General features: G+C 41.6%; 1 protein-coding gene across 5 annotated transcripts in view; it reads right to left on the reverse strand.

Annotated features, from left to right (window-relative positions):
- SATB2 (SATB homeobox 2) overlaps positions 1-25,670 on the reverse strand; it is a 133,829-nt gene that overhangs the window by 33,011 nt on the left and 75,148 nt on the right. For 4 of the 5 annotated variants that reach the window (XM_085870896.1, XM_085870897.1, XM_085870898.1 and 1 more), the window contains 3 exons: positions 23,658-24,235; positions 19,628-19,846; positions 8,903-9,046 (listed from right to left, as the gene is read on the reverse strand). In XM_085870896.1, the coding sequence (XP_085727022.1) occupies positions 8,903-9,046; positions 19,628-19,846; positions 23,658-24,235 (941 nt within the window). The remainder of the gene's footprint in view (positions 1-8,902; positions 9,047-19,627; positions 19,847-23,657; positions 24,236-25,670) is intronic. The other variant, XM_085870899.1, reaches the window with a different exon arrangement.

The following is a 25,670-nucleotide window of genomic DNA, read 5'->3' on the forward strand; positions in this document are numbered from 1 at the left end:
CAAATAATGAAGGGAGGCTCTCAATCTCAGATATGAGATCAGCGCACTATGTCTGGACGTACGAGCATGATAGATCGGCATCTTCTCCAAACTCTGCCTACGGAATCCAAGGCCAACTCAACTAATGGCTTACTGACCTATTCCACTCTGTCAGCACATGACTCTTAACAGGATCCTCTCATCTCCTCTCCCTGTCGAGGTGGAGTGCCCAAAGGCATTGTTTTGGATCTCATCTTGCTCCTAATCTTCAACAAAGATCTTTCCAATTATTAACACTTGCAATATGTTTTTCAACCATAACAAACTCACGATCTCAATTTGTCTCTCCCAAAAGTTTGTCTGGCTAACCCTCCCATTTCCTGAACAAACCTCTTGAAGAAGTTCAGTTACTCAAACTTTTCAGCCTCAGTATCAGCCATGATCTTTCTTGGACAAATCATATTTCCAAGATGGCCTGCTAAACTAGCTGCTGAATGGGCATCCTCCAGATTTGCCAAGGAGACTTTGCACAATGAAGTTTTATCAACTTAAGTCTTCATCCATAGTTTGATGGAGTTCTGCTGTCCTGTTTGGACTGGTGCCCCTGCCTCACCTTGCACTTATTAATGAAGTGGAAGCAAAGGACTTCAAAATCATTCAAATATCTAGTGATGAAGCCGAATCTCTGGGCCAGTTACCCTCGCATCACAGACAGGTCATTGGCCTCTGTTTTCTACCACCCGCTTCATCTTGCAACCTCTGCTGTTTCTATACCCCCCCCCCCCACAGGTTTCTGCAGAGGGCACATGGTCTGCAAGTAACTGACTTTAGGTGACATTCCTGTGAAACTCCCAAAATCCTGGCTCACTGCCCCTCTCCACTATTTTGTTCAACTTTAATCTCACCAATGAACCAACTTCTTCAGTCTGTTCAATCCCATTCTTCCCAAAAGGGCTTCAAGTTGGCTGTGCACCACCACTACAGTTCACCTCGCCCCCTCTCTCCCAACTATACTCATGATCCCTCCCCAAGCACACCCTTTTCTTTCCAGGACATTGGGTTTTTTCTCCTCCCCCTCACACTCTGTTCTGATTTTTTTTTTTTTTCCTTTTCTGTTTCTCCCTACAATTTTCCCTTCCTCTTCTTGCTATATTTGAGTTTATATCCAGCTTGTTCAACCCTCTCCTCCTCTCCTTGACCTCATTCCTCCTCATGCTCATTCTTCCTCCAAGTGTCCTCCCACTCTTGGTGTGTTTCCCCTCACTCCAACCACCCTTCCTTCTACCATTTCTATGTTCTAGGTTTTCCATGAGCCTCAACTTCATATACAATTTTATTTTATTTCTTTTTTAAACAAGAGTGAGCATCCTGCCTCCATGATAAAATAAATCTCACTTGCAATTTTTGGTCAGTCCCCAAATAATTTCAATTATTTTGCAGAGCATTCTCCTACAATCATCCTACCTACCATGAACAGGAAATGAGATACGGAGATCCTGTAATACTAGATATATATGATATGGTCGACCCAAAACAGTTGATAATAGCACCCAAACGTAAAACAATTGACAAAATTAATCGTGCCAAAAGGCAGAGAAAGATTATGACATTGTGCGAAGAAACAGAGTTGTTAGATACGTCAACAAGAAGTGAATGTGCAGTATCTGTGGCCACCATTACCGGATCAATTAATCAACTATGTGTAAACCTGAGTCACATGTCCATTGAAGGGTTCCTGCCAGCAAAGCACAAAGGCTCCTTTTAATTCCATGATCATCATATTTAAAGGATGGAAAAAGCGATTAATGTTTGGATCGAGGACCAAACAGAAAAAAATGCCTTTGGGTGGACCGAGGCACGGGAGAAATCATTGTGGATTTACGAACATATTTATGAGGCACCTGGGTCCAAAGGCTCCAGTTCAACCATGGCTCATGAAACAAGGTGAAGGGATTTATGCTTGAGCAGATATTTAACACCAAAGTGATGGGATTATTTTGGAAGAGGATGCCATCTTGTACCTTCCTGTCCAAGTCTGGAAGATCTGCTCTGGTTAAACATGGCCAAGGATAATTTTTCCCTTCTTCAGCAGGCAACTTTGGCATGCTCGTGATGATCCAACAGCCAACGCAAGTTCGACATCCACAACTATCTAACCTCCACCCTCCCTGCTGCAACAGCATCATTATTTCTGAGCTAAGTCTTGTGTTTTCTATTTTTGGCAGAGAACAGTATGAACAGTATGTAACATGTTTACCCTCACCTATCTCACTGTTTTGGAATAAATTTAAAAGGTAAAAGTCATGTTTTTTTGTTTAATTTACACTACCGGTCGAAAGTTTTAGAACACCCCCATTATCCAGTTTTTACTGAAATTTAAGCAGTTTAATGCTTCAATGTATTCTGAAATGAAAAGCAAAGAACAAATAAACGATTGCAGATAAAAAAAGAAATCATGGAATCGTTTTGTTGAACAAAATTTAATCTAAATTATTGACTCATCAAAGTAGCCACCTTTTGCAGATATAACAGCCGAACATACTTGTGGCATTTTTTCTACAATGGAAATCAAATATTGCTTGGAAAGTTTTTTCCCCAACACTGTTGCAGAAGTTCCCACAAACGTGTTGCACTTGTAGGTTGCTTTGCTTTCACCCTTTTGTCCAGTTCATCCCAAACCAGCTTGATGGGGTTTAAGTCTGGAGTCTGTGCTGGCCATTCCATGATTTGAAGCCTACCATCTTGTTCTTTTCTTCTAAGGTAGTTTGACATAGCCTGGAGGTATGTTTTGGGTCATTATCTTGCTGTAGGATGAACCCCTGACCAACTCTGTGGTCGACCAGAGGGTATTGCATGGCACTGCAAAATGCTGTGGTAGCCCTTTTGGTTCAGGGTTCCCAGTCACTCTGTGCAAGTCGCCGACTCTGGATCCAGCAAAAGAGCCCCAGATCACGCTTCCTCCTCCGTGTTTGACAATTGGTGTCACATACTGAGGAACCATCCTCTCGCCTACTCGATGGCGTACAAAATCCCTGTGTGATGAACTGAGGATTTCAAATTTTGATTCATCAGTCCATAAGATCTTCCAGTTTTCAGTAGTCCACTGGCGGTACTTCATGGCCTACGCAAGCCTCTTTTTCGTATTTTTCCATCTTAGCAATGGCTTTCTTACTGACACTCGACCTGTCAAACCTGCAGCTCAAAGTCTTATCTTCACAGTTGAAACGGAGACTTCCTTACTCCGACCAATGTTAAGCTGTGCTTGAAGCTGCTGTCCTGTGAGCCGCCTATCACACAAGCTGTTGACTCTCAGAAACTTGTCTTCCGATTGTGTTGTGGCTTTGGGTCTACCAGACCTCTTCCTGTTAGAGTTTCCTCCAGTTTCCAAGTACCTTTTGATGGTGTCGGAAACTGTACTCACCGACACCTTAGCTTGCTTTGCAATTTCTCGAAAAGAAAGACCTACACTTTTAAGGGTTATAATGGGCTGTCTGTCGTTCTTTTTCTCACCATTATGATAGCAATATACTACTTCCTGCAGTGCAATATTGTCCAAGTAATGCTTCAGAGGGTGTAGTTACACAGTCTGTTCCAACACTGCTTTTATACAGACAGAGGGTTTGTAACTAATCAACAAAGGTTGGGACATCTGAAGAAATTGTTTGCATCAACTTTGAGGCTTAATTTACTTCCATTGCTGCAGAACAGCTGCAGTTGCGAACTCATTACTTGTTCCCTGAAAAGGGCCTTTTTAACAACTCTGAAATTTACATTATTTTTCAGTTTTTGGTAACCTAAACCTTTTTGTTTAACCTCTGGCAATTGACCACTTAGCTTTGTACCATTTCAGGTTATTCACTGGACTTGAATTGCTTAACTTTCAGTAAAAACTGGAAAAATGGGGGTGTTCTAAAACTTTTGAACGGTAGTGTATGCCATATTTATTGTACTTTGTATTCACGTGGATATTACCCTCATCGAAGGAGAGGGTATTGCGTTTGGGTCCGTTTGTTTGTTTGTCCGCACAGAACTTTTGTGTTGTTCCCCACAAATGCTTGTCGGATTGAGACAAAATTTTCACCATCGGTGCAACTACTCATGTAAAATGTTTTACTGATAATTATGATGTCATAGGTCATGTGGTGTGGCTGGCATCTTACTATAATTCACCAAATGTCGGTCCGTCCGTCCATCTGTCTGTTCCCATGTACCGCAAAAACGGCTGAACCGATCGCAACCATTTTTTGGGTGTGTCATCCTGGGACCCCTTGGAGTAAAATAGGCATAACATGACCCCCTTGATGGATCCCGTAGGGAGCGGGTGCTTCTAGTGTTGGAAAAACAGAAAAACTTTGGACCTCTATCTCTGAAACCGCACAAAGGAAAAAATTAAAACTTGGCACATGGCAAATACTCCTCATGGGGAATAAGTGTGAAATTTTTTGATGATGTCAAAGGTGCCTTCGTTATGACATTATAATTGCATATGTAGAATGCTACATCTGATCAGTATGAAAATTTATGAGGGTCATCTAGGGATAATAAGCTCCACAGAAAAAAAATTAATGACGTCAGTCATGCAATTTGGCAACAATGTTGTTTATTTAAAAAAAACAAACAAACAAAAAAAACTTCAAAAATCTTCTCTGAAGTGGCTGAACAGAGAGGAGTAACTTTACAAGTATGACCGCCTATCCATGAGGAACAAAAGGCTCACAATATGACATAATAGGTCACATGGTTTGGCAGCCATATTGGATTTACCCTAAAACCTACAAAAATGTTCTTCTCCAGAACGGCTGAACAAATCAAGGGGAAACTTCACAAAAATGTTCCCCAAGCCATAGGTGAACAAGTTTGTTAAGGAATAATCGAAAGGTCACACGGTTTGGCAGCCATATTGGATTGAAGAAAAATATTAAATAACAATGTTTTCTCTGGAACTGCTTAATTAATCAGAGTGAAACTTCACATTTATGATAGAGTCATGATGGTGAATAGATGTTTTAAATTTCAACTTGATCGGATGGATGGTGTGGCAGCCAGAATTAAATTTTCGATATGGGTTCTTTTTATTTTTATTTTTTGAATAAAGCTCACTTGGCTGTGCCTGGATGGGTTTCAGGGTAGAGGAGTGGCAGCTGAAATGTGAATCCTATCCAGGTTCCTCCTGATGACTTCATCTTTGCTTTTTGCTTGTTTGGGTTCCTTCTGATTACTCCAATGCAGGACTGTACCTATTTAGTCTTCCATTTGATTTGAATTGAATTTATTTTAATCCCATTCTAAATTAAATTGAATAATTAAAAAAAGTCATGGATCAGGGTCAGGTGTCAGATCAAAGCAGGAAATCTTGGTGCCCGGTCATCACTGCCAGCAGTTATAATGTGGCAGTTCTAGTTATGTATCTTATTAATTACGTAACACACCAGTACACAAACGCCACACAAAGCAAATTCTGGCAAGGGTCTGCGATCTCTGATTGCTCTTTTTCTTGTTTCAATTGAAAAGTGTATTTATGGATGCCATTGATCTTCCTCAATATTTTCTCGAAGTCCAGAAACTGAACACCCCTCTTTCCAATGGCCCTTGGTTTCCACAATCCCAGTTTTAACCATTGCAATATTTTCCAAGAACCTAACCCCTATGATATTGGAGGGTTTACTGTACTTCATATGTCACCTAAGAATCCAAAGGTTCTATCTGACAAATGAACCTTTGGGTTGTAAGGCGATCATATGTTGGGATGGCATGGGAAAGAAATGGCTGACCCATCAAATGTGTATAAAATTATATGCTGAAAAGCTATTATCGAGTAATTTCATAAGCCTTTAAAAACTGTACCCTTTACAAATAAAATAACCAACCTACTTTAATGATTTTAATGTGGTTAATGTTCTGTCAATACCCCTGTGGTGACATCAATGTGATCTGCACTAATTGTTGTGAACATTTTCTTGCTGAGAATGAGCTCTAGGATGGGTCAACATTCTATTGCAGGGTGTTGCTGAAGCAGCCAACTAGGACAATAATTTCGAATTTAATGAGGGTACCTACCTATCATGCCATTTTACCTCACCAGAGCAGACGAGCAAATGCAAGCAGCCAGGACAGCCAATAAATATCCCCTCTAAAGGACAGTGGTACATCACTCAATAATGCAATCCCTCAACTGTGAAGCACCAAGACAACAGCTTAGAGTCAGGATGAGAACTGAACTCAGTCAAGACAGATGAAAGGTAAGTACACGACCTCCAAGCCATACTTTTAAAGATCCATCAACATATTATGTAAGCACTTTGAAAATGTGGGACGGGGTGGGGGGAAGGAAAAATGAATTTAGAAAAGGAGCAAAAGAGGTAAGAGAAAAATAAAGACATGGGAGAAACGGGAAAATAAAAAACAAGAATAGACATGAAGAGGGGATGTGCACTGTATTGCCAAACATATTAAAATATCACATTCAAATTTGAAATGAACCCTCCAAAACTGCCTGTACATTTTTTGACTCCCACCTCCACACTAAAAAAAACAACAAGTGATCGATAAATATGTCTGGTCATGTTTTGTACCGGATTTGATGCTCCATGAAGATGAGGGCCCTTACATATATCCACATGACAACGTACCTTGCTGTATTGCTTTGCCTATAAGGAATTGGGTCGAGGTCAACACATCAAAATCTGCATTTGCCAGCCCAAAGCCTTGATTCAAACCTAATTGAATGACTGGGATGTTTTGGAATGCTGCCCAAGGGCCAGAATCAACAGACCACAATCCAACAAGAAACTTGCACTTGTTTTGAAGATAATGTCTTTTTATTACTGTCCCAATACTTTTAGCAATGTCCCAAAGATATCCTGAGGTTAAGGATAAAGAGGGTTGGGAGTGGGTGAAAGTCCTATTTTGGTACTTAATTTTTTTTTTGAATGCTCCCCAAACAAGAAAAAAATGCTTTTGTGCGTCTCTGTGGATGTGCTTTCAATTGGTGCTAGTTATATTAGTTAAAGTGAAGCAGTTGATAAACTACATTGACATTTTTATGTCCCAGCATAGCACTTTGATTAAATACAGAGAATCATTACAAGCTCAATGAGAATTTGCATTTCAAATTGACAATTTCAACAAAGTAGTAATTTTAACGATTAGCCAGCACTAATGGGATCCCTGCTGTGTAACTCAATGAAACAAGTGCGTGTCATCAAGGTAGTGGAAATGGTGAAGGGTTAGCTTTGATTTCATGGTACTTCGTTACTTTATATAATGTGCGACAATGTAATTGTCTTTCATGCATTATATTGCATGTGTAATTTCCTCCACAAGTCTTACTTATCATGTGAAAAAAAAAAAAACCTTATCTACCCCTAAAAAGCTGTTTTCTGAGATGGCAGCCCATCAGTGTCCTGATGCTCGGTAAAAATTGTATGGGCCTCCACTTGAATACATACTGTATATGACAAATGCTGTGGTATGAGATTGTCACAGTTCCTCTAAACTCTATATGCTAGCACTATCTTTAAACTAATGAAACCCCTGGATAAAAGTTATTTTTTAACTGATGCTCAAAATATGAACCCACCAAACTTCTTCGTGCATCGAGGCAAATTAAAATACGATATTGCTGCTCAAAGTGCATTTGCATCATATATAGGGAGACAAAGGTCAGATAAAATGGGAACAAATTGTACAGCATCAGATGCAAGGCATTAATATATTTTTGTTTTACATTACTGTAGGGGTGTGAAGATTCACTGACAGATTCAAACACTCCAAAAGGCACTGCGTGTAAGAGAGCGTGTCGGGTGATTCGCGTTCAAGCAAGAACCAGAGCTGGGTGCGTGGCAGCGGAGATTGGGGCGAGTGGGTTCCAGATGTTCGCCGGCATTAAACTGACATCGGCCGTTTCCCCCGGAATGGATGTGCAATGCCCGACGTTCCATCATTCCCGCTCCCCCGTCCCAGCCCCGGAGGAGTGAAATTGCGGGTGTAGATGCATGTACTGCAACAGCTTGTGATGTGCCAGGCGGGCCCATTGGTGGTGAGGGTTAGCAGTCTTTTTGGGTGTTCAGAATAAATTTGTGATGTATGGCCTTCAGAATGAATGAAGGAATGAATAAGCCCCTCGTTATTCAAGCTTTCCTTTGGGAAGCCATGCCATCAACAAATCACAATGAGTTGCACTAACAAGAATTCGAGGAGAAGTGGAGAAAACTTTTACATCAAATCAGCAAAACCTGCTTAATGGGCTGTCCGTGTCACCTCACACAATCTAACCACGTGCCTCATAACAAGAAAATGCCATTTTGAATTGGATACCTTAATTTAATATTACATCTATTGTAATGTGGCGCTGTCATCATTCAAAGCAACCTTTGCAAAAGCTTCTCTACAAGTTCCTCAATGGAACAATAAATGCGATGTGTGATCCACTTTTTTGTACAACCACTCTGAGGATGCTAAGGAAACAAGCTCATGGCTATATGGAGCAATTAATGGTTGGGAAAATGCCAAGATTATCCCAACATGTTAATATGCTCATCTCCCTCGGTAGGCTTCTGAATTGGTCAATCCAGACCTTTTAAAAATAAAAAATAAAAAAGGACAAACGAAAAATAAAAATTTCACAAATTGCACCAAGGACTTTTGATTCCACACAAATCTTCAGTGTTCAATGAATACCAGTAGATCATAGCAAATACCTTGATTAGTATAGTTGACCCACTTAAAGAGAAATAGTCTGATGAATTTCGATTAAAAAAAAACAAATTAATTTTTAAATGAATAAATAACGAGCACCGTTCAAATTTGTTTTGCATTTATATGATCAAAATTAGTCTCAAAGACTTCATTTTAATGACTCAATCGTATACAAAACAGAGTATAAGAGGATAAGAGGAAGAACAAAAAACAACCAGGAACCAACCTGGCTCTTCATCGCTGCCACTTTTGCAAAAAGGGCCTGTGAGACCTTTGCACGTTTCATCTCCTGCTGTATGTCATCGTAGATCGTTGCTGAGATGTTTTGGCTCACAGTGTCATCTGCACGGGCCTGCTCTCGCAGAGCTCCCTGTTACAGAAGGAGATGGCATGCTATGTCGATGTGTTTAGGCAAGTTTCAGCCCCACAATATGAACTTTCCAGCTCAACTCAAAGACCCAGAACTCTTTACCACAAAAAAATTAAATAATAAAAAAGATAAAGGGAAGGTGAATGATTTCCGAGCGACAAACACGGTTGGTTTGAACCATGCAAGATGGGCACAGTGACTGAATTTGACAGAAAACTTTTACTCGTTCAACACAACAAAGTGAAACAAAATAGGTAACTTGGAATATTTGTTCACCTGCATTGACAGCAACTTACAACAATGGGTATTAAATTCTTCAATTCCTTAATCATTCCACCTGTTATATTGCTGTCAGAAATTTTCACATTATAGATTTTCATAAATGACAATGCAAGTTAGTAAATTTGGAGGGGGGGGGAGTTGGAAGGGAGGGGGAGTGAGGAGGCCAAAGCACCCCCCCCCCCAAACACAAAGCATGTGGATGTTTTCTAATTAGAATATATATATTTTTTACAAACACCGAAACATTTTTCAGTTTACATTTCCAAGGTCTTTCTCTCTCTCCTGTGCCCTACAGGTCTCACTGATAGCGAGAGACAGCAGGTGGTAGGACAAAAGGCAGATCACGACAGCACCCGACTTACAAACGCATTTTCGAATTGGCTGTGATTGAGGGCTTTATTTATCTGTTTACGGGTGCCTAATCGCCCCACGGAGAGCCACACCGCCTTAATAGGTCTTAATTTTAAGATGCAAATGAGAGGCACTTAAATCAGAGGACAATAAACTCGGGCAGAAATGGAGCTGACAAGCTGACTGCGATGTCCTACTTGAAAAGTTAGGTGCGGATCCATTTTTGTGAGGTAAACGAACAATTTTCGTTATCAATAAAATTATACGGAAAATAATATCAGCATGAACGAAAGACTGAACCAAAGCTGTAGGGGATGATATAAACCTGAATATATTCACCTTCATGCTTCCAGGACCATTTGTACAAAAAGATGCTGTGACCTCTGGTATAATTGGTACTTCAAAACTCCAATGCTTATCATCATAATCAATAGGAATGAAATGCAGTTTTGCTGGTAACAGATAAGTTTGATTTTCTTGGATGTTCCTGTAACTATTATGAAGTATTAAATAAGAAGCAGAAAATTAATTAGGGATGAACACCAAGGCTCAAGCCAAAACTCAATCTTCCTCCAAAAAAGATTTTGGATCATATTTTGGATGTTGTCGACATCAAATAGATCCATATATTTTCAATAAAATATATGCTCTCTCATATATTATGCAATCCACACGATGAGAGATGTTTTTTGTCACCATTTTTCTCAGAGATTGCTGAATTGGTCTTCATCAAACTTTCCGAGGTTCATCAGTGAGTGCTAGTATAGGGATTGTTTAAGGCTATAAACATACAACACATATTACACATATATTTACACACACACACACACACACACACACACACACACACACACACACACACACACACACACACACACACACACACACACACACACACTTTTTGAAACAAAAAGTTGGATTTATTATATTTATATATTTTAAATCCCTCTATAGTGCCAAAGTCTTTGTAGCTACATGAAGAGTAATGTTAAATAATCTGTGACCCCATTCCTTAGTGGGTGTATGGAAGTGTTTTAGGCCCCCACAAAAAAAAAAAACTTGATTTCTTTCAGAGAGACAGAGTGAGTGTGAGATTTGTCAGGATTGAAAGACATGTTCCAAGTGTTTGACCAGCTTGTGATTTTTCTCCAGATCTGCAGAGAGAGTGATGAGGCTTCTGCCTGTTGATCAGAAGGTGAAATCATCAGCAAAGAGATAAAGAGGATTTTCCAGAGTCTGAGAGATCATTGATGAAAACCAGAAAAAACCACAGGGCCCAGAACACTGCCTTGAGGAACTCCGGTCTGGACAGGAAGAGAAGATGAAAGAATTCCATTAAGAGCCACGCGTTGACTGCAACAGGAGAGGAAGTCCACGAGCCATGAGTGGAGATTGCCTTGGATGCCATAGGCAGAGAATTTGGAGAGTAAAACAGGATGCCAGACCATATCGAAAGCTCGCAATATGTCAAGGGAGATGGCTCTGATCTCATGTTTGGCATTTAGGACCTCCATCCATTGTTGGGGAAAGCAGGAGCAGCAAGTCCAGGGTAGAGTGACATGGTCTAAAACCATATTGATGGTCAGAAATCAAGCCATTGGAGAAGAGGAAGGATTTGATGTTGGAAGCGATGATGGATTCCATGACCTTGCTGATGATTGGCAGCAGGCCGATTGGTCTGTTGTTGCAGGGATCACTTTTTGCAACTTTTTTATGCAGAGCAGTAATGTTTGCTGATTTCCAAGCAGATGGCAGAAGACCTTGAGTTAATGATTGTGAATGGAAGAGAGAGGGTGAGTAAGAGCAGCAGAGCAGGTTTTTAGAACATGAGCGCTAATGCTGTCTGGACCGGTTGCAGAATCAGAGGCGAGGTTCGATAGCAAAATCTCCACCTTGTCAGGAGAAAAGGACAGAGTCCAGGAACAGCTGGGTGCGACTGGGTAAGGTGGGTACAGAAAGCGATGGGTTTGGGGGACAAGATTTAGAAGAAAACAGAGTTTAGGCATTCAGCCTTTTCAGTAGACAGAGACAGACAAACAAGGGATGCAGATAATGATGAGGGGAATGGGAAAACACAAAAGGTGGACAATATGGATACATAAGCAAAATTGTGTTTGACTAGTTTATGATTTTGTCAAGGTCTGAGGAGAGGGAAGAGACTGCTGTCTGTCTTTCAGAAGGATGAGAAATGCCATGGCAGAGTGTGGAGTCTTCAGCGAAGCAATAAAGAGAATTTTTCAGTCAGTGAGATCATTGATGAACATTAGGAATAATATGGGGCCAATAACATCACCATGGGGTACCCAGCCTTGACAGGGAGAGCAGATGAAAGGGTCCGTTTTGAACCACACGTTGTCTATGAGACTGGAGGAAGTCAAGTCAGGAATCTAAGAGTGGAGTTGGCCTTGGATTCCATAGACAGACAGGTTGGAGAGTAAGGCAGGGTCAGACTGTATCAAAAGCTTGAGACATGTCCAGAGAGATGGCCCTGTTCTCATGTCTGATATTGAGGGCCTCCATGGATTCCATACATTATTGGGAGAGTAGAAGCAACATGTCCAAGGTAGAGTGGCCAGGTCTGAATCCAAATTGATCTGAAATGAGGCAGTTGGAGAAAGGAATGATTTTATGTCAACTGCGATGATGGATTCCAAAACCTTGCTGATGATTCAAAGTTAGCAAATTGGCCTCGAGTTAAGGGGATCCGTTTTTGCAGTTATTTTAATGTAATGCTATGATATAGGATGATTTCCAATTTCCCAGGTGGATATAAGAGACCAGTCCTGAAGTATTTTTTTTTTACTATAATAATAATAAAAATAAATTTTGAATACACAAAACATGAAAGTCGAAGCAGGTCACACTTTATGACCCACGAATACGCCGGGTCTGCAAATAGTGAATCCGCAAATAGCAGTGTCCGACAGGAAATGGAACTGGATATATTGCATTAATAGGCAATTGATGCAAAAAAGTAAAATATCACCCAAAAGGGTGTTTGATAATTTATCATGTTTATTTTTAAATGGTGCAGCCACGTCAATATTCAGCTATGTCCTTCCTTCCATTCATCCATATAAAATGAGGAAGAGGAACCTTTCTAACCCACCATGTTTAATTCTAACAGGTTCCATAGGATAATTCTAAAATCTAAAGGGTTCCAAAGGGTAATTCCAAAGGGATCCAAAGGGTAATTCTAGCAGGTTCCAAAGGGTAATTCCAAAGGGATCCAAAGGGTAATTCTAAAGGGATCCAAAGGGTAATTCTTGCGGGCTCCAAAGGGTAATTCTAAAGGGATCCAAAGGGTAATTCTAAAGGGATCCAAAGGGTAATTCTAGCGGGCTCCAAAGGGTAATTCTAGCGGGCTCCAAAGGGTAATTCTAGCGGGCTCCAAAGGGTAATTCTAGCGGGCTCCAAAGGGTAATTCTAGCGGATTCCAAAGGGTAATTCTAGCGGGTTCCAAAGGGTAATTCTAGCGGATTCCAAAGGGTAATTCTAGCGGGCTCCAAAGGGTAATTCTAGCGGGTTCCAAAGGGTAATTCTAGCGGATTCCAAAGGGTAATTCTAGCGGGCTCCAAAGGGTAATTCTAGCGGGTTCCAAAGGGTAATTCTAGCGGATTCCAAAGGGTAATTCTAGCGGGTTCCAAAGGGTAATTCTAGCGGTTTCCAAAGGGTAATTCTAGCGGGTTCCAAAGGGTAATTCTAGCGGGTTCCAAAGGGTAATTCTTGTGTGTTGCGTGCAGGTGAGGTGGAGCGGTTTTGCGGGGCGGGCTGCGTTTCGTCCTTGTGCCTGTGGACTCGGCTCGGCCTGTGGTGAAGTGGAGCGGTTCGTCCTTGTGCCTGTGGATACGGCTTGGCCCGTGGTGGGGTGGAGCAGTTCAGCGGTGTGGGCTGAGTTTCATCCTTGGATGCGGCTTGGTTTTTCTTTGTGGTATTGGCAGACGGAGTGTGTGAGGCTTGGCAGAGATATGCAGAGGCTTGGACTGCGCGTGGGAGATGAGGAGAGGGAAGGAGTCGACGGTCGAACTGAGTGGCGGGAATTGAGTGTGAAAAGCACCTACTGTGTTTACTTTGATCATTTGGACTTTTTTAAAATTAACTTTGGTGATGGAGAAGTGAGTCGGGTGAGGGAGGAGTGAGGAGTCAAGTGTTGAGGTGTGTGTGTGTGTGTGTGTGTGTGTGTGTGTGTGTGTGTGTGTGTGTGTGTGTGTGTGTGTGTGTGTGTGTGTGTGTGTGTGTGTGTGTGTGTGTGTGTGTGTGTGTGTGTGTGTGTGTGTGTGTGTGTGTGGACATCAGGCTATTGTAGTAGGTTCAGCAGGTCAGCCAGGGGGCTGAAACTGGAGTGTTGTTTGCACCATTTCCACAGGTCCTGCACGTCCTAAATTATAATCCAAGATGGTACTAGCTCTGTCAGGCAGGCAGCACTTCAGAAGTGAGGTTCGGCTTGGTAGTTTGAATGTGGGATCAATTTGGGGGGGGGGATGGAGGTGAGAGCGGTTGATTTAATGGAGGTAATGCAGAGGAGTTTGGAAGTGTTGTGTGTGAAGGAGACCAAATGGAAAAGAGACAGGGCAAGGAGGTTGGTAGGAGGATACAAGCTGTTGCATGTGGGTGGGGATGGAAGGTGTAATGGTGTGGAAATAATAGGATCAGAAGAGATCAGCAAGCAGGTGGTCAGAGTGGAAAGATGGGGTGGATGGTTATGGTATGGGTGGCGATAAAGAGGCAAATGGTGTGTGTTAGGTCGGTATATGGGCCACAAACATGAAGGACTGGGGCAGAGAAGCAGGAATTCAGGGATGCACTGGAGAGGATGATGGGAATGGTTGAAGTGGATGTGATGCTGTGAATTGTGGGGGACTTTAACGTGCAGGTGGGAGTGGTGGAGCTGAGGGAAGAGGAATGTTTTGGTAAATTTGGTTGGGGGAATGAGGAATAGAGAGGGTCAAGAGCTTGTGGAGCTGATGGCGAGGAATTTGTTGGCCATAGCAGGTTCATTCCTTCAAAAGTGGGAAAGCCACAAGATTACCTATAGGAGTGGACAACATAGAACAGAATTGGGTTTGGTGGTGGGAAGTAAGTAACAGTTGTGGAGGGTTACGGATTGTAAGGCAGTGGTGGGAGAGCATGTTACCACCCAGCACAAGCCTGTGGTGTTTGTGGTATGGTTAAATAAATGAAGGGAGGTTAAGAACAGGGGTGGGAAGATTATTAGGTGGAGGAAGTGAAGGAGAAACATCCTCATGGAGTGCAAGGAGAGATTGAGGGTTATATTAAGGATGAGCAACTTGGTGAAGGAGCACAGAGAGGCATTTTGGGGGATTGCAGAAGTTTTGTGTGGAAGGATGTCAGAAAAGGGTGCATTGTCTATGGCTAGAAACCAGGTATGGTGAACGGAGGAGGTAGTGAAGGCAGTTTGTGAAAAGAAGGTTTGGAAGAGGATAGAGAAGATCAAGGACAGGGAGAGGCCGCCAGATGCAGGGTTGCTGCACCTGTATGGGCAGAAGAAGAAAGCACCAAGGAGAGCTGTGGATAAGTTGAGGAATGATATGGAAAAGGAGGTGCACAACAAGTTGGAAGATATATAAATTGGCATGTGACAGGGTTGAGGATGGTAAGGACATGAAAGGGGTGGGGGGGGCGATGATTGAGGATGGTGGTGGGAGGCGAGTGACAGAGGGGGTAGCATTGAAGGTGTGGGAAGGATATTTCAAAGAGCTGTTGAACCGGGAAGGAAGCAATGGCGAACTGGAGCTACCATGTTATATAGAGGGGAAAGTGAAGTTGGTGTTCATCAGATGAGGAAGTGTGGATGACATTGAAAATTATGAAGGTAAGAGCACCAGGCATTGAGGAGGTGCGTACAGCGATGATAAATGCAGCAGAAGAAGTCAGAGTCAGTTGGATGAAGCCACTGTTAAATGTATGGATGAGAGAGGGTTAAATTCCAGAGTATTGGAGGACAGGGCTAATTGTGCCAATATGGAAGGAGGAAGGGTGATGTTCAAGATCCAGGGAAGCACAGGGGCATTATGCCCCCAAGTCACATCATGAAGGTGCTGGAAAGGATTCTGGAGGGGAGGATAAGGAAGAGTGTGGAGATTGAGATTGTAGAATAGCAACAGGGGTTTCAAAAGGGTAGGGGGATGATGGATGGGATGCTTATGCTGAGACAGCTGGCAGAGAAGAGGTTGGAGGTGCAAGGTGAGATGGCATTGGGATTTGTGGAGCTGGAGAAGGCCAAAGAGACCATCCCGAGAGAGATGGTGATGCCGACACCGAGATGGATGGGAGGGCCGGAAGCAGGTCAGATTAGTGGAAGGGATGTACAAGGGAACAAACTGGTTGGTCATGGGATGCCTGAGAAGTTCAGTGTGAGCATCGATTTGAGGCAGGGAAGTGCTCTCAGCCCACTCATGTTTTATCATGGTGATGGAGCTAGTAATCAGGAATGTGGGCTTGAGGGGTAGTAGATGTGGATGATCTGGCTGTTGTGGTGGAGAGTGGGCTGGAGATGCAGAAAGTACTGGGGGAGTAGGGGGAGGCATTTGGGAAGCATGGGCTATAAATGAGTATGGAGAAAACTGAGGTGATGTGGTTTGGGCAGCAGAGAAAATAAATTAAATTAATATCGGGTTAGAGGGGAAGGAGATCAGGCAGGGAAATAGGTTTGAATATCTGGGAGGAACAGCGACCAGGGATGGTAAGTCTGAGGCAGAGGTGTGAAGGAGGATTCAGGTGGGTGCAAACACGTGGACGAGGGTGGAGGGAGTAATGGCAGATAAAGATATCACGAAAATTGAAAGGGAAGGTTTTGATGTCATTTTTTATTTTTGAGGAGGGATGAACTGAGGGAGGAGATTAGTGTGCAGATGAGCTTGATGGGGAGATTGGTGAAATGCCAGCTGAGATGGCCTGGACACTTGGTGCAGATGGGGGAAGAGAATGGCAAAGAAAGCAGATCGATTGAGGGAGCAAAGTCAGAGGAAAAGCGGCAGACCACGGTTGACATGGGAATATGTGTGAGGGGGGATATCTGTATGGTAGGGGTGGTTGGAGAGTGGAGAGAGTTGGCTGAGGACAGAGGGAGGCGGAGGAGTATCGTTGTCAAGGCAGGGCAGAAAGTTGGTGTCATCGGACCTCACCCCTTATAGTAGGAAGAGGGAGAGGAGGAGTAGTAGTAGTATATAATTTGGATAAATAGCATTAAAAGCTTGACCAATCAAGCACTTATTCACAACCAGAACTGTCAACCTTACCAGCAACCAGAACTACTCGTATATATCAAATAGACGATATTAGAAATATTATTGGGGTAATAAGAAAATATTTAGGGTTATCAATTCACAACCACACATTTCATCTCTGATATGTTGTTAGTTCACCTTTGGCAACAATCACAATTCATAAATCATCGATATATCAGTTGTAATATTGCACCATTCCACATTTGAAGGCGATTCTTATCTGATACGTCAATTATTTCAGCTTGCCTGTCCTATTTTAAACAATGGCATTAAGTCATCTCTTGTGTTACATAGTACATTACATTGTCCAATGTGACGAAATATCATGAACCTATGGCACCCAATAACCATTTCACATTGAAGGTCAGTCAGCTCTCTGGCACGTAGGCTCTTCATTACAGCTGAGTTCAATAACTGCTGCGCACCTTCATCAAGCACATGGTGCATTGCAATGTGGAAAAATATGCGCATGCTGGTATGCACAGTAAATACCAACTTTGGGTGCAGTGATCAATACTTTAGGTAATACAAAGTGTACATATGATGTACAATACAAAGGTATGTAAGGCTATACAAGGAACTTGGACTCAGTAGGAGGCCATTACGCCCTTAATGCCTGTGCTTTATCAATACCATATTAATTCCATCCATCAGTTTATGGTGATGCTTAAACAGGGACTTGATCTCTGAACCCTCAGATTACAAGTCTTATACTCTACCAATTAAGCTGTCTGAACTCAATTAGTATATTTAAATATAGTCATGATTTTCAATGGCAATGAGTAAATATGATGAGAAATGTAAAAGTATTAATACTAACAGGTACATGACAGGAAAATTACAAACACAGGATATATGACTTGCAAAACTTAATAGTTAGATAGCATTTTAAAATTCCACAGACGCAAATCAATTGCATTGTTTGAGTGGCCGTTCTCTGTGGCATTGTTGAACAAAATCGCCTGAAGATTCGTTTCTTACATGTTGTTTCGCCTCCAGCTAAATGTTTTCTCAGTTCAATGACAATTTCCTCATCTGATGTGTGTCAAAATATGCACAAAGATGACGTTTTGCTGAAAATATCTTGCACAACGGTTTACTGTTTGGAATATAAAACGTTTTGTGATGTCAAAAGGAAAAAAGTGGAAGAGAATTGGCTCCGGCCCATTCGTTCAACGAACAATGTCACGCCAGGGTGGCTTCTCGAACATCAGAATTTATTTTTCCCACTTACAGCCTAAGCTTTTTTATTTGAATACTTTCAAAGTACTATATTGAGCTTTGGAGAAAATGAATACAGCCTCTGTAAGGGGTTAGGTGTTGTGTTCATTTCAACTTCTGTTTTTGTGTGTCATGCACCCTTGAAATACGTATTTTATTCATTTGGTGAATTTAAGCAAATTTTGTCATCAATTACGTTTGAACCATCTTCAGGCGATCTAATGAAAATAACCCCACACGTTAATGAGGGCAGGGAGGGTGAAGAAATTTTGATAGCCATCTCTTAAATGCATGTTTGGAGCATGACTCATTTGTGTTGGTGTATCGAGTTGAGACAGCATGCAAGTAAATTTCCACTTAAGGCTTGCTAATCAAGCACCAACTCATCCCTGCCTCCTTTCCTGTCGCACATCTCAGTCAATGTTACATTATTACAAAAAGGCGCAAGGCTATGTCTTTACGTTGTTGTGTAAAAATAATTAAACATAGACACAGACACACACCTTTTATATAGTTTGTTGGCAAAAACATTCAGTGGTAAAAGTACAGCTGTATTCCTGCCCTGAATTGTGCTGCACAAGTTTTTCATACGACTGCACAGTATTTCAAAATGCTCACAGAAAATAACTTTAGAATTTTGGGGGAATATTTTGGGTTTTTGATAATCCTTAGGAATTTTTTTTGTTTGTTTTACAAAACAAAAATGTTACCCGAGGGTAATTTCAAAATGACCTTTACTATAAAATTAGAGAAAATATGTTTTACAACATTATGTCATAATACACCAAAACATTAAAATAGTATTTAATTCCAGATGGAAGCAATTCGTTTACAATTAATTTTCCCAAAGAAGAATCGCAAAAGCACAACTTTTACCGCCATGATAAACAAGGTGAGGATGATGTTTCAGGCCCTACCCTTCGTCAGAAGAAAAAGGAGGGTAATGCCCGAACTATCATCCTCACCTTGTTTATCGTGGCGGTAAAAACATATGCTTTCAAAATTCTAGTTTAGGAAAATGCATTGTTGCCTTCCCCAATGATGCAGATGGTCAATAGTCTTTACCAAATTATGCATAGCTTTACCAAAACAAATATTCCTCATTATGATTAGTTTACACCAACAACAGCAGAGTATCCTTCCTTTAGCCATTTCAAACAAGCATGGAATCGAATAACCTTTGACAAGTGAGTAAAAGACAAGTAAATAAAATGGTCAAAACAATGATCTGTTTGACAAATTGGAGGTGTGGGAAGAATGGAGAATAGAGTTAAGAAGTGAAACAAAACAGTTAAATCCACCACTCCGACAATATTATGTAACATTGGCATTGTACAGAACAGTTACAATTGTAAATATTAAAATACGACCCCTTTCTTTTTATTCTGGAGATATTTAACTTTTGACCTCAAGTCATTTTAACCTACTTTGTTATACAGGAGAATGCTTTTTAATTTTCCTATGAAAAGGATTTCTCCACCTGTGGTGAGTAGGCCCGAGCTTGCCATACAGCAGTGGGGCCTGGTGGGGCTGTGATTGCTGCCGTGCTGCCACTGCGCTCACGTTCGCTCTGATAGAGCCGATCGCGTTCAGCTTCTGGGAGGTTCAGAAAATTCTGCATCGCACGCAAGTTAACAAGAAGGGACTGCGATGCCATTTTGGGATCTTCCTCCTTCCTCAGTATCTCTGAGAGCAGGCCCTGGAAGTCGGGGATGGTGGAGGGGAAAATTTGAGGGAACAGACTGGACTGCTTGGCATTTGTTTCTGAGTACATTGCAAATTATGTTGGGATCAGGTTCAAATGCCATATATTTTGATGATTTGTTCATCGTCTACTAATGTCTGTTATTCATGTAAAAATACAGTGATGTCTCTTTTCATGGCTTTGAATATATATATATATATATATATATATATATATATATATATATATATATATATATATATATATATATATATATATATATATAAAACCAGCTCCTCTACGAGCAATAAACAACTGTAAAACAAGATAAAATGATAAACTAAGCAGGTTGGGAATGCTAGGTAACAATGGAAACAATTTAAAAAGGGAACTGTTGAGACAAAATATGTTCAGGAGATTGGACACAAGAGTGCAATGATCAAATGATTAAACACAGCAAGCATTGTTTAACGATAGGGTTTTACAACTAAGTAAAAAGTATGTACTGTGCCTTCATAAAGTATTCACACCCTTTGACTTTTGTCACATTTTGTTGTTAAAACCTGAATTTGAAATGGATTAAATACAATTTTTTTACACCGAACTACACAAAATACCACATGACGAGAGTGAAAACATGTTTTTAGAAATTTTTACAAATCAAAAATGAAAATCTGAAATGTCTCCAGTCAATCAGTATTCAACCCCTTTGCTATGACACTCCAAATTCCTTTTATAATCCTTGCCATGTCACTGCAACTTGATTGGAGTCCATCTGTGGACAATTCCATTGATTCGACATAATTTAGAAACAAACACACCTTTCTATGTAAGGTCCCATAGTTGACAGTGCATGTCAGAGCAGAAACACTATGATGAAGTCCAAGGAACTGTATGTAGAACTCCGAGATAGAATTGTGAGGAGGCATTGATCTGGGGAAGAGTACAAAACAATTTTGACAGTGTTGAAAATTCCCAAGAGTACAGTGAGCTCCATCATTAGGAAATGGAAAGAATATGGAACTACCCAGACTCTTCCTAGTGCTGGCCATCTGGCCAAACTGAGCACTGGGCAAGAAGGACCTTGGTCAGGGAGGTGACCAAGAACCCATGACCACTCTGACAGAACTACAGAGTTCCTTGGCTGAGATGGGAGAACCTGCCAGAAGGACAACAATCTCTGTTGCACTTCACAAATCAAGGCTTTATGGGAGAGTGGCCAGACAGAAGCCACTCCTGAGAAAAATGCACATGACAGCACACCTGGAGTTTGCAAAAAGGTAGGTGAAAGGCTCAGAGCATGAGGCAAAATATTCTGTGGTCTGACGAGACAAAAATTTAACTATTTGGCCTGAATGCAAAGAACTACATCTGGCAGAAACAGAGCACAGCTCACCACCCATCTAACACCATCCCTAGAGCACACACCAACACCATCCCAACCGTGAAGCATGGTGGTGGCAGCATCACACTATGAGGATGCTTTTCAGCTGCAGGGACTGGGAGATTTGTAAGGATAGAGGGAACAATGACTGGATCCAAATACATGCAAATCTTTCAGAAGAACCTACTTCAGAGTGCAAAAGACCTTAGACAACAGAGAAGATTTACGTTCCAACAGGACAACGACCCCAAGCATACAGCCAAAGCAACAGTGGAATGGCTTCACAACAACAACACGAAAGTCCTTGAGTGGCCCAGCCAAACACCAGACTTTAATCCCATTGAGAATCTGTGGAAAGATTTGAAGATTGCTGTTAACGGAGACTCCCAATCCAACTAGACAGAGCTTGAGCAAATCTGCAAGGAAGAATGGGAGAAAAATCCCCAAATACAGATGTGCAAAGCTGATGCAGACATACCCAAGAAGACACAAACCTGGATTAGCTGCAAAAGGCACTTTTTTTTGCATACACTGTCGAGGCTCATATGAGAGCTAACACACAGAAATGCACAACAAGGGGAGCAAGAGACAAGAGCGGCGGGAGGGGAAAGGAAAAAAAGAAAAGAAACAATGGGGAACAGACATGATGAGATTTGTGGAAGGGAGAGGGATAGGGTGGGGTACACAGGGTAAACAACATGGACGCTATAGGGACTTTCAGGTCCTTACACGACGGACTTTCAGGAAGGAAAGCAAGGAATTTGAAGGAGGTAGATTTGGGGTGGATTAGTGTGGAGAGAAAAGATCATGGTTTTGGATAGGGGAAGATAAGAGATGGTGGTAAACAGCTGTTTTGAAGACCTGGAGGGAAGAGTGGGATTGAAGAGAGTGTGGGAGTTTGTTCCAAAGGCAGGAAAATGGAGGAATGAAAGAGTGAGTAAAGTTGAGTATTGTATTGACTCAGGAGGTTGAAGACTTACTGACGCAAGACTTTTCAGGTTTTCATTAATTTGTAAAAAATTCTCAAAACATGTTTTCACTTCGTCATTATGATGTATTTTGTGTAAAATCGGTGACAACATTTTTTAAAATTTAATTCATATTAAATTCAGACTGTAACAACAAAATGTGACAAAAGTCTAGGAGTGTGAATACTTTATGAAGGCACTGTACACACACACACACACACACACACACACACACACACACACACACACACACACACACACACACACACACACACACACACACACACACACACACACACACACACACACACACACACACACACACACACACACACACACACACACACACACACGGTTGGTAACTACCTGGTATTGTATGACATACCTGCTAATCAGGATTGAGGCAGAACCAGAGAAAGTTTATTTGAGCACAAGTAGGAAGAGCGCGTTGGCTTTTATCCAAGAATGAGCCAACCTTTATCACACTCAGAATTTCAAAGCTAACAGGGTCATGCCCACCAGAGCAACTGCCATCTCATGAATTCACAAAAATCACATTACCACAGTCATTTTCGGGAGCTACAGAGAGCTCATAAAGCCCTTATATGAGGAGATGAAGAGTGTAAGGGCAGAGGTGACAACCTCTTAAGCTTTTTTTTTTGTCAAAAGCACCATGTCTCATTGAACAAGACCTACACATGGGACCCCGATATAGCCTTTCACCATCTGCTGGAGTTAAGCATCCACATGGTTATTTATTTATTGGCCTATTAATATTTTAAAGTCCAAGCTTTTGTTGCATTCAAATGCAGTCTCAAAGGAATTTTGAGTTCTGTGCCATGCCTGTTGGGGAGATCTGGTTCTTGCTTTGACCGACCGCCTCATGCATCAAGATTAATTATATAAAAATGGAGAGTGGCTGAGAATAAATTAAAATATATATTTTTGTTGACTTGTCATATTATTTTATAGTTAGGGAATTTATAAATGTCCTACATTTTCTTGGGTACTGTCAAAATTCAATCCGTGTGAAACAATTAATTATCAATTAAAGTAATCGTCACACTTAACACCTGCCAAAAAAAGGAAAACATACATCCTATTTTTGCTGAATTCAACATCATTAAACCTCTGAATAGTTACTTTTACTGAAGGAAAAAAAAACAAAAACCTGACCATTAGGAAAAATAATTAAGAACAGCAAATCCAGTGCTTACCATACTTGTTTTATAAAACTACCCTATTTAACAATGCTCCTGTAACCAATGCCCTGAAGTGTTCCCCCCCCCCCTTTGAAAGCTTAACTATTAATATAGAAAAAGCTATTCATAACTGAAAAATTGTCCACAATGGCATCATGTCCACAACGCTAAAGTCCAACAGGAATGTGGTAATACGATGCAATAAGCATGTAAACATCTTGTTTTCTCAACAGAGTGCATGGCTATTACAGCATTATTCTGCAAGTGCTCACCTGTGTGCGGTTAAAAGCAACACGGGCGAATACAGCCTGTGAGACACTGGCTCGTTTCAGCTCCTCACGCACGCAATGGTAGACATCAGGCCCGACCTCTCCGCTTGCTGTCGCTTCAGGTTTGACTAAACCTGTTGATGGGAGTGACAAAGCCTCACAGGGACCCATTGGCAATGGGTGAGTAGGAGTCTGTGCTGCAGGAGGTGGTGGTGGAGGGAGGGTTGGTAGTGGTGGTGGAGGAGGAGGAGCAGCACTGAGGTAGTGGTGTTGAGCCAATAGCCGACTGACAGCTAGCTGTTGGTTGATAAACTGTGCCACAGCAAGCTGTCGACCGACGACTGGAGGTGGTGGTGGTGGTGGTGGTGGTGGAGGTAGAGGCATGGCAGCTGGGCGAGCCAAAGAAGAAAAAGGTGTTGGGGGTGACAGTAACGGAGTCTGCACAAGCTGAGTCTGCACGAGGCTTACAGCCGCTGTAGCTGAAACACCACCTGGGCAAGATGATGGTGGGATGTCTGCTATGCCAGGTTGGTTTTGTGGACACTGGTTTGTCTCCCATGGTCGAATGTCAGATCCAGAACCTGTGGTTGAAAAAAAAGAGAAAAGAGACAGAGCCAGATAAATAGAGGATAAATCAGAGAGGAAGAGATAAAGGTAATGGGGTAAAGAGAAAGAGATAGAGGAAAATGGAGAGCAGGAGATGGTGAAAGATAAGGAGAAGGGGACAGAGGAGGAGAAAGAAAGAAAGAAAGAAAGAAAGAAAGAAAGAGTTACACGATAAAAGAGTGGAAAAAAAAAAGATTATTCATATTATTGCTTGTAAAAAAAGCATGTAGTAGGAAATTGCTGTATTATCCCCCCCCCACCCCCCCTAAAAAAATGTTGGGTTTCTGGTAACATGCTGCTCAATGAATGGAGTAAGTAGGTAGGAATTTTTTGGGGGGAGGGGCTTTTTGGGGGGTGGGATGTGTTTAAATGGAAGCAGTGCAGTATTTCAGATTCTACATCTTTCCAACCAGTATGTGTATGTTGATAGTTGAAAAGATATAGAATCATGAACTTTAACATGTCCATTGTGAGATACCAAATTCGGGGTAAGTGGATTGAATGACACCAATTTAGTATCTCTACTCGGTTTCCTTTAAACATTGATATGAAGCTGGTCTCAACAATGATAAAGACAGCATATCATGAACATGGCTCAACAGAACATATGAAGGAATTGAAGAATAATAATCTCCCATTCATCATCCCTGAAAATCTTGTATATTCAGATATTAGACCCTTTCCAGTTGACAAAAATCCAAGAATACACCCTTTGGGGGGATCCATGAAATAAAAACTCTTCAAAATAAGAAACTTTAACCCACTCCCCCCCCCAACCCCTCAACTAATGCAATTTAAATTTAATCTGTATAATCCAGCAACATAGCAATTGTTGCACCCCCCCACCACCCAGAAACCCCCCTCCACACTCTCCCTCCTGCCTTTCCCCTCACCTCTCTACTTCCCCCGCTCCCTTCCCCCTTTTCTCGTTAGTGAAGCGACAGGTGGTATTTGCTGGTATAAAATAAAATGTGTATACTGTGCTGTTTGCAGGGTATAATAGGCCCCTCCCCCAACAAAGTACATAGGACCGTCTCTTAAAGGTACACACAAAACCGAGTTAATGATAAGATCTTGTAATTTTTCTTACTTTGCAACAAAACTGGCTTAAAATAATTTTCAAGAAATTCAGTACTGCATTTTAAAATATTGTTTTGGGGTGGCGGTCCAGGTGAACCCCCCAACCCAAATTGTGGTGCCGGGCGGTTACAACCGCCAGCCCCCGGGACGGCCGAGTGGTTCTGTATTAATAGGAGGTGGACATGTTGATCCTCAGAGATTTTGACTCGTGCTCAAAGGGCATGGGCCACACCGGCAGACGGGGCGGAGTAGCACAGGGAATGAAACGGATGCAAAGTGGGTTTATCCTCGAACCCCACGACAAATACACGGATACAGCTTCTTTAAAAT

The sequence above is a fragment of the Eptatretus burgeri genome, chromosome 2 (genome assembly GCF_056783735.1).
Source record: "Eptatretus burgeri isolate ZD-2024b chromosome 2, Ebu_testis_v1, whole genome shotgun sequence".
Taxonomy (NCBI): Eukaryota; Metazoa; Chordata; class Myxini; order Myxiniformes; family Myxinidae; genus Eptatretus; species Eptatretus burgeri.